Source organism: Eretmochelys imbricata, chromosome 11 (genome assembly GCF_965152235.1).
Source record: "Eretmochelys imbricata isolate rEreImb1 chromosome 11, rEreImb1.hap1, whole genome shotgun sequence".
Classification (NCBI taxonomy): domain Eukaryota; kingdom Metazoa; phylum Chordata; order Testudines; family Cheloniidae; genus Eretmochelys; species Eretmochelys imbricata.
The window spans coordinates 72836606-72848986 of NC_135582.1; the positions used below are offsets into that span (position 1 = coordinate 72836606).

The 12381-nt window shown below is 48.0% G+C and overlaps 1 protein-coding gene across 1 annotated transcript in view; it reads right to left on the reverse strand.

Moving 5' to 3' along the window:
• Positions 1–11692, reverse strand: part of LOC144271937 (aryl hydrocarbon receptor-like) — a 132518-nt gene extending 120826 nt beyond the window's left edge. Inside the window, exons 1-2 of the mRNA XM_077829604.1 lie at positions 11652–11692; positions 9172–9359 (exon numbers count right to left, since the gene is read on the reverse strand). Of these exons, the coding sequence (XP_077685730.1) occupies positions 9172–9359; positions 11652–11692 (229 nt within the window). The remainder of the gene's footprint in view (positions 1–9171; positions 9360–11651) is intronic.
• Positions 11693–12381: the final 689 nt, after the last annotated feature.

Sequence of the window (12381 nt, forward strand, 5' to 3'; positions counted from 1 at the left end):
ATTTGCTGAGAGTGCAATCCACACCATCCTCCAGATCATTTATGAAGATATTGAACAAAACCGGCCCCAGGACCGACCCCTGGGGCACTCCACTTGACACCGGCTGCCAACTAGACATGGAGCCATTGATCACTACCCGTTGAGCCCGACAATCTAGCCAGCTTTCTACCCACCCTATAGTGCATTCATCCAGCCCATACTTCCTTAACTTGCTGACAAGAATACTGTGGGAGACCGTGTCAAAAGCTTTGCTTCAACACGATCCTCAGACAAATGCTGAATATTGTATTGTTGGTGAACTTCAGGCTTGCGCAGAGTTGGAAAAGAGAGTGAAAGATGAACAACAACTAGTCCAAGGTCTGTGTATGCTGGTGCTTCTCTGCTGCCAAAGACCCGGTGAGATTTCACTATGCAGCAATTTCTGATAAGGATGTGATCAGTTTCTTCCATGGCACGTCCACTAGTCGAGATCCAGGTCCAGCAATGGTTATTGTGGCACCTAAAACCAGGCGCCCATAACAGACAAGCCCTCAGTGGCACACAAGTTCAGAAGCCGAGTGGTGCTGGCGTTTGGAAACCCATCACGGTTTCATACCCAGTTTGATTGCAGAATTGAAATCTCCAAGCACTAGCAGTGTGTCATGTGGAAGAATAGAATGGATTTTTGCTGCTAGCTGGTGGCCAACAGCCCAGTAACGCAATGTATAATGAAGAGATAGTTATGGTGTCTTTTTCTGCAGCTGATACATCTTATGTTGGCACGAAGGCCACAAATGACAAGATGGCATTGAAGCCGAGCACAAAATAAGCGTAGAGAAATGGGGTTCCATATGGTTAAAGTCTGTTCTAGAGGCTGTCTCATGACAAGTGCCACACCTCAAGTATGGTGTGGACCACCGAAGTGGAGGAAGGTTGCTCCTTCCGTAGCAACTTGATCGCTTTGTGGCAGGCAAGCCTCCTCAATGCCAGCAATTACCATCTTGTAGCAAGTGAGTTCTTTGACAAGAGCTGTCTTGCAGCCAGTGCTGTTCAGTATAAACACATTCCATGTGGCAAGACAGAACATGACTAAGGTCTGGTCTGGACTTCCAGGAAGTTGGGGTTATCAGGGATGTGCTTTCCCTGAGAGTGGTTTAGGCCACACCTGTCCTGCTCATGCATAACATGCCCATCCTCCAGGAGTTGGCAGTAGCAGGGGTGCTAACCCTGGTGCTGTTGTCATGGTGCTTCATTTCACTTTTCTTCCTTGGGATTGGGGAGGTGCAGAGGGTATCTTGTTTTTGGGGTGACCACACACACCATCCCCTTCCCCAGGAATTCTTCTGACAGACGCCATTGGTTCTGTAGGGCCTGGATAGCCTTTTCAAAGATCTATCTGTTCTCCTCCCTGTGTGGTCCACACATCCACCATCGTAGCTTGTCCACATTCACTGCCGTTGGGGAACTTGGCCCGCATCCACTGGATCCATGGTTGGCCATCACTCCTTACTCTGAGCAGGGACCCTTATCGGGTGCCATCAGTGGGGGCCAGTCAGATCCAAAGCTCACGTAGGCAGAGACGACCACATCCTGAAGCAGAGCAGCTTATGCTACTAACCACTACCCTTGCTGTATAGAACCTCCTTAAATGTGCAGAAGGAGTTTTGCTACACACTATTGATTTCAATGGGAATAGGGTTAGATCCAAAGTCAAAAACTAGCATCCACAGTCTTCAGCCAAGATCAGACATTGAACGGACCCAAATTCAAGAGCACAAGAAAAACACAAGGGTAAGGAGCGTAATGTCACATTATCTCTTTTAATATAAATAACATTACTTGTAAGAGTCAGTATTTCTAGTGTACATAATCTAGACTAATAATAAAAGTAGGTAATACTGGGTTTGTATGGGTCAGTGTACACTTTAGGGGTAAGCGAAGAGAAGCTTAATGCTTGCGAAAGTAAAAATATGGAAACTAGAAATGTTTCTCTGCAGAAGGCATTCTCAGTATGATCTTAGGAAGAGGGTATAAAACCAGAGTACAAGAATCTTCACAAACAAACCACACTGCAGTTGAGCTGAATCTGACCAGAGATAATGAATAATGCTGGAAAACTCTTTAAATATGGGTTCTTTAAGTTGCTCAGAAGTACTTGCTGCAGCAATGTCCAAAGCTAACTATTTAATACTAAACATTTTAAAGGCTGCAGGACTAATTAAGAAACATATCTCTAGGTTTGTGGTAGCACTTTCATCTATAAGGATTTTTGTTTCCTTAATGCTGATTTAATCTGACTGAGCCAGTCACATAACCAAGGATGCTTCCTCAAACTAAGCTGTTGTCTTTATGGAGGGAGGTATACTTCTAAAACCCTAGGTGCTCTTCAAGAAGAGTACACTATTTTATGCTTAGCATTTTGAATGCTGTTAGCTAAAAAACAAATTAAATTCCAGTACAGGGGAGACACAAAAATATATTAGCAACCTTAAACAAGGCATTTTACAGTTTCCTTTGATGCAAACATAGAGAGGCCAATATGCCCAAATGCACCAAGAACGTAAAAACTGGGATCCAGAAATGTAAAATGAACAAATAGTTATGCAAGTTTCTGGGTGTCTATAACCCATGAAGTGCACACTCTCCCCATGACATGGACTGTTGTCTTCTCCTTCCGAATTCAATTTCTGCAGTATCTTGGCAGAATTTCGTTTGAAATTCTTAGACAAGGAGTCTCTAAGCATTGTAACTTAGGTTTTGATTCTTTGTGACAAGACCAGCCATTTTAAGGCTAAAGGTTTAAAGTGTGGCTCCCATGCCTCCATTTTATAATTTCTTTAAGCTGAGATTTTTAAATTATTAATGCTTCAAGAGAATGCAATGCCTGCATCGCACCATTGATTTTCAGCAGACATCATCAGTTCACTGTCAAAACAAGCCATTTTTCTGCAATATGAAAACCTTTACAAACAAACACAACCCAAACCAAGTTATATTTCTCTAAATCTGTTGCCATTGTTTCAGAGAGTCAGAAGATTATAATAAAGGTGGAAAACCTCTGAAGATCTGAATTTTGCCTACAATGCTGCTGCAAAAATGTTGCATTTGATATGTTCAGTACAGTGAGGGCTCACATATAGGAACTATTTAATAGTGAAAAGTCGAAGTTAAAAATAAATTAGAAATAGTTATCAACTCAGTGTCAACTGATTTGGCACTGCAGAGTAAAATAACTGCTTTCTAATAACATTAGCTTTCCATTTCACCAGCCTTCCCATTCTTATAAGCACTGTATCATGTTTAAAGCAGCTTTTTAACAGAGAAAAACTAAATGGAATTCAAATAAAAATTCTTGCAAATGTTTCTATAGTAAGTCAAACGAGTATCGTTTTCAAACTGATGCTGTTTGTATAGAAGAAGCCTAAGCAAATTCTAAATATAAAAACAGCCATACTGGGTCAGACCTATGGTCCATCTAGCCCAGTACTCTGTCTTCTGACAGTAGCCTGTGTTACATGCTTCAGAGGGAAAAAAACAAAACAGGGCAATTATAAAGTGATCCATCCCCTGTTATCCAGTCCCAGCATCTGGCAGTCAGAGTTTGAGGGACAAGAATGGAATATATTAACTAAGAATGTTATATTACAATGGCATGATAGATGAATTCTTTAACATATTTTAAAATATCTTTAATTAGATTGTACCAATATCAAACGAGTACTCTTTGTAAGTAGAACAGGTAAGAGTACTTCCCTTTCATCTGACGATAGAGAAAAAATAAGTCACTTTGAAACTATCAAATCTAATCTGTGCTAGATAACACTTTACTTGTCCACAAAGGTGTCTGCCACAGACATAGCCTCTCACCCGTAAACCTAAACTTCAATATTCCGGAACCCTGTGACAGGATGAACTCACCCCACACTGGACGGGGAAGGGTTAACTCCTCATTGTGGGCTGATGAAGCCATGTTCCCATGTCACTAGTATGCATGCTCCAGATGCAGCACTAGTATAAAAGGGAGCAGCCTAGCTCAGTCTGGGCTGACCACTGGGGAGGAAGGACGCTCCTTGCCGGCTCCAGCCCGGGAGCAGCAGGAACCCCTGATTGTGGAAGCCAGAGCCATGGAGACCCTGCCCAACGCCCAGGTGCATGCAGACGTCCGAAAGGGATCAGAGTCACCGGGAAATGCACACGCTGAAAAACCTGGAGACCTTGACAATGCCTCAACTGTAGCTCCAAAAGATATGGTAGGAAGTGGCCCAGGGGGGACTAGCTATAGTCCTGTGGCTATAAGTTGGCGTGTTTCAGCTGGAGCCCCAATGACTCAGTGGTGGAACACTCTGCCACTGTTAGGGCTCTGGGCTGGGACCCGGTGGAGCAGGGTCAGCCCAGGTCCCCCTACCCTAGCTCCGCCAGATGGCAACCTACCAACTCTCGCCAGTAATCCTTACTGCCCTGTGACTCAGGGTGAACCCCCTTGACTCTGGCTGCTAGGCTGGGTTTCCCTGCATACCAGGGTAACTCTACTGGCTCTGGCCATTAGGCCCAAGTGCCCTGTGTACATGGGTAACTCTATTCATAGAATCATAGAATATCAAGGTTGGAAGGACCTCAGGAGGTCATCTAGTCCAACCCCCTGCTCAAAAGCAGGACCAATCCCCAATTTTTGCCCCAGATCCCTAAATGGCCCCCTCAAGGATTGAACTCCCAACCCTGGGTTTAGCAGGCCAATGCTCAAACCACTGAGCTATCCCTCCCCCTATTGGCTCTGGCCATTAGGCCCCACTGCCCTGAGAAGCCAGGTAACTGTATTGACTCCAGACACTAGGCCCTACTGCCCTGTAAATCATGGGAACTTTATTGACCCCGGCCACTAAGTCTCACTGCCCTGCAAACCAGGGTTACCCTGTTGATTTTAGTCCTTAGGTCTTACCACCTCAAGGTAAAGGACAGCTGGAGGGATGGGAGGGAACTCTCCCTGCTCTGGATGGGGACACCCACCCCACTGCACGTGGTGGAGAATGTAGGCAGTGATGAGGGCCTGCTGAGAGGCCTGTGTTGAGAAGCCCAGGAAGAGGGAAGACACCATTTCCACCATGGATACTTGTACCTCTCCACTTGGGGAATATTAGGCCTTGAGATGGAGTCAAAGAAAGTATTGAAATGGCTCTTGGAGAGCCAACAACAAGAAGCACACAAATAGCAACAGGTACAGCTGCCAATCAACAACCACAAATGATGTGGAGACTAGCCCTCCATCATCAAGCCCAGCAGGAGAGTCTTGTGCAGCAGATGGCGGCTTTACTGCAGCCAGGGAGCACTCCGACCACCATACTAGCAGAATCTGACCCTGGCTCCATGCCATCTGGACTCCTGCTGTAGCTTACCAAGATGGGACCTGGGGATGACCCTGAAGTGTTCCTAGTGACTTTGAGTGGGTGCCCACCACCACACATTGGCTCCCAGGGCACTGGGCCACCCACACTGGGCCTGCCCCGTCAGCTTATCACAATCTTGACCACTTGGACGCACTAGATGATGATAAGATGAAGGCAGCAATCCCAACCAAACTGGTATCAGACATGAAACATAGTGACAGTGTTTCTGTCGAGAGTGTTATCCTTCTGGGGCCAGACCAAGAGCAGTGGGCCAACGCCTCAGAGGTATCACCTGGCGGTGGTTGGAACCTGACAAGTGGTCTGGGGCCCAGGTAGCAGAAACCATAGTCCTGTTGCACTTCACCCAGATCCCTGCAGGGGCAAGGAATGGGTGCGACGACACCAGTCTGTAACGCGTATGGATGCTGTAGGGCTGATGGAAGATTACTTGGCAGCAGAAGTGGGGAACCACGATACTGAAAGCCTGAAGTGTCAGTGGTATGAGATAAACTGGCTGGAACAAGCCCAGAGGATACTGACGCCCATCCAGAACCCCCACCAATCACTCAGACTTGACACAGAGGCTGATAGCTACTTGAGTCCTGCCCTGGCAGGGTGAAGTCCTCCGGGCGGGGACTGGCATGGTGAAAGTGGACCTGAGACCGTTGTTATGAGTGTGGACAAGAGGCATTTTCTGAAGGGATTGCCCCTATATAGATTATAACGGCAGATAGGGATGGGTAATTAGCCCACGGGCCCAGAAGAAGGCCCCAGGGAAGCTCGGGTTCCCCATGCATGTAAATGGAACACCCATGGTGGCTCTGATTGACTCCGGATGTAGTCAGACCCTGGTCTGAAGGGAGCTGGTCCCAGCCCCTAAACCAAAGTGGTCCCAAATACACTTACACCTGGCCGTTAGGCTGGGCTGCCCTGCAAACCAGGGTTACCCCATAAATTTCAGTCCTTTGGTCTTACCACCTCAAGGTAAAGGACAGCTGGAGGGTCAGGGTGAACTCACCCCGCATTGGATGGGGACACCCACCCCATCACAAACCCTCAAACAAAACCAATGCAATTTTTAAAGAGCCCTGCAATTCCAAACAATCATGTGCTTTGGTATTAAAATACTTCTGTCAAAACATGGCAAATGAACAGCTCACACACTTCATTTTTTTCTCATTGGCGTAACAATGAAAAATCTTAATATAAAACAGTATCTCAAAAATATACTGTGGGGAAAAGATAAAACACATTCTGTATGCATTTCTATTTGTCTCCATTAATAAAACACCTATGTTCTATGCCACTGAGAATCAGTTATTATGTGTATTTTAACGGCATGGGCCAACAGTGCCAAATAAAATGAAAGCAACTGAGGATATTTTAAACAAGAATGACTAAGGCTACACTTTTGTTGGCCATGAAACTTATCTTGAAGCAGTTTAGTTTAAAAGCTACAAAAACATAGTGCTAATTTAAAACAATCGATGCAGAGACAGCTAAATTATGTTCAGTATCCAGGATTAAGTTGGTCACTTAAAGAATATAACAGGGAAAAAACCTGAAACCTTTAATCTGAAACTGTTTAAGTGCTATCGGCAGAAGTGAAAGTAAGCTGGTCTGGTCCGGCGTACCGGCAAGAGCCAGTACACTGTGCCGGACCGGCTTCCCCAGGCTGGCTCTTTAAAGGGCTCAGGGTTCCCCACAGTGGCCAGAGCCCTGGGCCCTTTAAAGCGCCGTCTGAGCCCTGCTGCCGGAGCCCTGGGGTAGTGGTGGCAGGGCTCCAGCTGTGATTTAAAGGGCCTGAGCTCCGCTGTGGTAAATCGCCCCTGAGTTCCGGGGCTCCCAGCTGCCTCTGGGGGTGATTTAAAGGCTCCCGGGTTCCCAGTTGCAGCTGGAGCCCTGGGGCCTTTAAATCTTCAGGTCAAGGCCACACCCCCTGCTCAGGGCTCCGGAGTACCGGTAAGTCCTTTAAATTACTTTCACCTCTGGCCATCAGTAGTATCAAATGTGTGTGTAAAGGTATGTCTACACTGCAATGTAATCCCAGGTTTAGTGGGACTCAAGTTAGGGAACCCTGGGCATGAGTGTCGACACTGTATTTTAACCCTATGCTAAGACTTTTCTAACCCATGTTTGAACCTAGGACTCTGGCACCCACACTATAATGCACAGAGCCAAGTAACCATATTGCAGAGTCCCTAGTGCCCCTCAAAATATAGCTGCTCTAGCCCTAGGATGATGGTGCACTGTGGGGAAACTTTACTGCCTGCCCTGCACATTATCAGGAAGCAGCTCACTTTGCAAAAGGCTTGATGGGTTTGCTCTCCATTGCAAACTCAGGAGGCTCTCTGACAGTGTGCTTGCAGATCGGTGATCAGAAGAGAATGGGTTAATGCTGCCCTGAGCTGCTGCTCTTAGCAAAGGAAGGTGGCTTCCATTTTCAAAAGAGTGGATCGCAGATTGTTGGGATAGAGAGGACTAAGGAAACTGTCCCATAGAATTGTGGCATACTTCCAACTGACTCCCGGGACCCGAGTCAAGCGGGACTGCATCTACACTGCAAAGCAATAGGGCTCAGATGCTGGGTTCCAGCTTAACTGGGATCCTGGGTCCAAGCCTTGGGTTAGCACAATTGCAGTGTAGACGCCAGGGGAGTTATGCCTGAGCCCGGGCCTTAAACATGGGCTTATGCTGCAGTGTAGACACACCCTAAGTAAACAAATGCATCAAAAACTACACTCATTTTGATCAGGAACTCTGACTTTAACAGGCAATAAACTGACTACTAAACTAGAGATGAGGTCGGGGAGGGAATATATTTTATTGGACCAACTTCTGTTGGTGGAAGGGACAAGCTTTTGAGCTCCACAGAGCTCTTCTTCAGGTCTGAAAAAGCACTCTGCGAAGCTTGAAAATGGGTCCCTTCCACCAACAGAAGCTGGTCAATAAGATATTACTTCCCCCACCTTGACTCTCTTATATCCTGTGGCCAACACAGCTACGACAACACTGCTCAATTAGATGCATCCTGAGCACTGAGATCTGGTACTATTAGTCTGCTATCTAGGCTTCCTAATAGATTTGATTCCTCTCGTTCCAGTATACGTATTCTGAATGGGAACAGATTCTGCTCCTCTGAGCTCTTCGGCTCAAGAGATAAAAATTAGTACTGAAAAGTAAGAAGAGGACAAGCCCAATTTGAAGACTATTGCGGCAGGAGATGCCATTGTACTGCCAGGGAATTACCATGCTGTCCTCAGAAACAGGGAGTGCTTCTCTCGCCAAAATTCAGTCAAGCTAAAACACATCTGATCCTGGAGCTAACTGATTTTAGACAAGATTCCATGTGCCATATTTCAAATAAAAGGCTAAATACAGAACAGATATAAGAGATCTGATGGAAGGGACATGCTCGGTCTTCTGGGACTTCTGCTTTCCAATGCAGGAAAATGTAGCACCAGATAAGCATGAAGTTTCAGAGGGCTTTTTACCTTCCCAGTAGCTTCCCTTAATATGAGTGTGAAGTGGCAGATCCACATTACACTGTGTTGGTGGTGAAAGTCCGTTTTAATGTCTGCAGGTGTGGGGGTGAGTGAAAGGTGCCGGCAACATGCAGGAATCAGATTTTCACAATAACCATTCCCTTATGCAATGAAACGGTCTTCTTCTGCCAGCATGTTAACACAAAGGGTGAGATTTCCCTGCAGTGTGCACCTTGCTGGTCCTGTTGCAGTGCTGAAGGGAAAATGGTGTATTTAATGGGAAAGGGCCCACTCCAGTCTCCCACCCTCCCACAGTTTGCTCTTACTGTTGAAGAAGTTCTTGGCCCTGAGGTAGCTGACACTGAGGCGCAGGATGGAGAGTTTATCCAGGGTAGAGATGACCTCTTCAGGGAAAGGCAACAAGCTAGCCAGCCGCTCCAGCTCCGAGTTCAGCCGATCCCTATGGCGCTTGGAGGGGTTCAACTTCACACCTTCTGGGGGTGGCGGCTTCACTCTGCCGGGGGGAGGAGCAAAGGAAGACACATCACAAACACACCTGCAGAGTTCACAGCACTCTCCAGCACACAGCAAGGGTGTGAGAGGGGACTGTGACAATTGGCATCCCTGCGAGGGCTGCCAGACTGCCGACCTCCACTCTTGATTTCTTAACAGAATGGGAACTCTTACTTCAAGCCCTTATTCATTCCTGCTATTCATATGTTTCTAGCACCGTGCACCCTGATCCCCAGATGAATAACATATGGCCCCTGCCCCAAGCACTTACAGTTAACCCCTTTGCCTCAAAACAAGAATGAGCTGCAGCTGTTCTTCATGATCCCAGTCAAAGACCTGCCAATAGTGGGGGGGAAGGGCAGCGGGAGGGCAGGGGCTTCAGAAGATGTTACTGAGCATGCTCAGTCTGTGTGAGCATGCTCAGCACAAGCCAAGCAACAAGGGGGCACGTGATCCTGCATGCCTCCCCCCATCACCTCTGATTTCAGTTGTTCCCGCCATCAGGCTACCAAACTGCCCAACCCTAACAATGGCCTCTGTTGGTTACTTGCCTTTCATTTACCCATGCAAAGGGCCTTGCGACTTTTTCCAAGGACATTTATCTATTTCATTTTAAACAAATGAATCCAGGTTCAAGAGGACACTTGCTCAATGCATGAGGTCGGGCGCCCTTCTTGCTTGCCTTCTGAATCTACTTTAGAAGCTTTACGAGTTTCAACCTCTTCCCTTCCATATTTCAGCCTGCTCTCGTGGCTGCAAGGGAGCAAGTGTGAGAATGTGACTGGGCAATCCTGGGACACGGAGTTCCAGCCATTCAGAGTTTATACTGGTCCAAAAGGCTTCATATTTTTAATATATTTTAAAGATTTCTAGCCAGCACTTTAACTAAACTTTTTAACTGAGTGTTAAAATTGGCCATTCGTCCCAATGAATGGCTGCAAATCAACAGCCAAACCATTTGTGCTGGTTAAATTAATAATTAGCTCATACTACATGATAACCAGTCCTTTATTTTAACTGCACTGACATTTTAGTAAATTGTATCTCTTGTACCTATTCCCTAACCAGGGAAAAGCAAACAATGAAAATAGTTTTGGATGGTACACATGTGGGTAGAAAGCACAAACCTGAAGTTCATTGTAGCCTTCTGAAGATGTACCACATTATTTTATCAATTATAAAATAATTCGGAGTCTCACCATGAGAAAAGGCAAGGGATAACCTGAAATCCACACACTCCAGTTACAAAAAGAACATTTGGGTTTTTTTTAAAGTCAATAAAATAACTAAGTCACCTCTTTTGATTCCAAATATCTGCCATGGTAACTTCTTTTAGGGCATGTTCAATGGGACAACTTAAAAAGCCACCCTTTCCATCATTAATCTTTGGGAAGGTTATCAACTAAAAATAGGTCAGCCCTTGAAAGGACAACTATTGTTCACTAGTATCTTTTTCAAATGGAGGCTACTGATAATTTAAACAGAGTTCTTTATCATAACATGCCCCATGTGAAGTCTTTGAAACCTTTATATAAAACTTCCAGACCAACTGTGGGTGATAGCTGGAGCCTATCTTGTACGGAAGATGTGACATATGGTGCAATAGTCATATGTATGCAGACCATACAACATGCAAATGTACGCAGACCATAGATCGTGCCTATGTTTTCAACAAATATCCTGCATAAGTTCTCATGAAAAGGACTTTTTTAAGGTTGGGGAGGGAGTTCATTGGCACCATTTTACCAAGGCAATTTCACCGTGCTGGCATTGCATCACAGGGCCTCATCAGGCTCAAACTCTGGCTTTTCCTCCTTGGCAAGGAACATCCGCAGCTGGGAAATACACATAGAAATCTAGTTTCAACCGCTGCCCAGCGGAAATCCGTAGCAGAGGAGCTAGGGAGCGATGAAATGAACGAGGGGTTTCAAGAAAAAAAGAAAAAAAGAGAGAGAAGTCGGCTTGTGAATGCTGCAATGGGGGGAAAGTCCGCAGGAGGCAGACCGCCGGTAGCTCCAGGGCAGGCACTGGGGTGGGAGGCAGAGTCCTTTGGCAGGCGGGTTGGATTCATTCTCCCTCCAACCCAACACTTGCTCTGTCAAGTTTTGGGAGCTAAAGGGGCAGAGTGCTGCCTGGAGAGCAATGCCACCTCGCCCCCACCCCGAACGTGCACCCCAGCTCCAGACACCCACCTCCCCGCCAGCCCTGTGCTGCTGCCCCCAAGGGAGAGCTCCCTGCCAGGGGTCGAGCCAGCGAGGCAGGTTCCAGCCTCCCCCTCCGGCTCCCTACTTACGTCCTCTGCACGGGCTTCCTCCTCTTGCGCCCCGCGTACATTGTCCCTGTCTCCTCGGAGCCGCCTGCCTGCCGGCTCAGCGCAGAAGAACCGGGGGACCCCGGCCCGCCCGCACCAGGCCACTCAGGGCAGCAGCCGGCTGCGCCTGGCTCAGCGCGCTGCGCCCAGGGCGCCCAGGGGCCGTGCCAGCCGGGGGCGCATCTTCTCCACGGCCGGCTGCTGCTGACCTCCGAGCCGCTGGCCAGGGGGCAAGGCAGCCCTAGCTCCGGGGCACCGCAGCCGCTTCTGGCCGGGCCGGGACTTTCGGGCTGCTCATCGCTGGGCAGGGCGCAGACACGGTCGCTGCCGCCGGGCTGCAAAACTCCCTCGCCAGCCAGCCGCGCTTATGCTGCTGCTCCAAGCGGCCCCGCCTGTCACCCCCTGCAAGTGCGCTCCCAGCGGCTAGCGCACCCAGCCGCCGCCGCAGCACGTTAGGCGACCCCCAGTAGGCCAATGGGAGCAAGGAGAGAGCCGGCCGCCGGGCATCTCCTGGGAGCCGGGCTGCGCCTCCCTCTCAGCTGAGCAGGAGAGGAGGAGGAGGAGGGATGAAGGCGCGGAAGGCAGGCGGCGGCTCCGACTCGGGCTGAGTGAAGCCTCCAGGCTTGGCTGCTGTTGGCGCAGGCGGGTCGAGGTCGGAGCAGGTACCTTGTTGCGCTGGGGCTGCGGGGGCAAGAGCAAAGTCCCAGCGCAA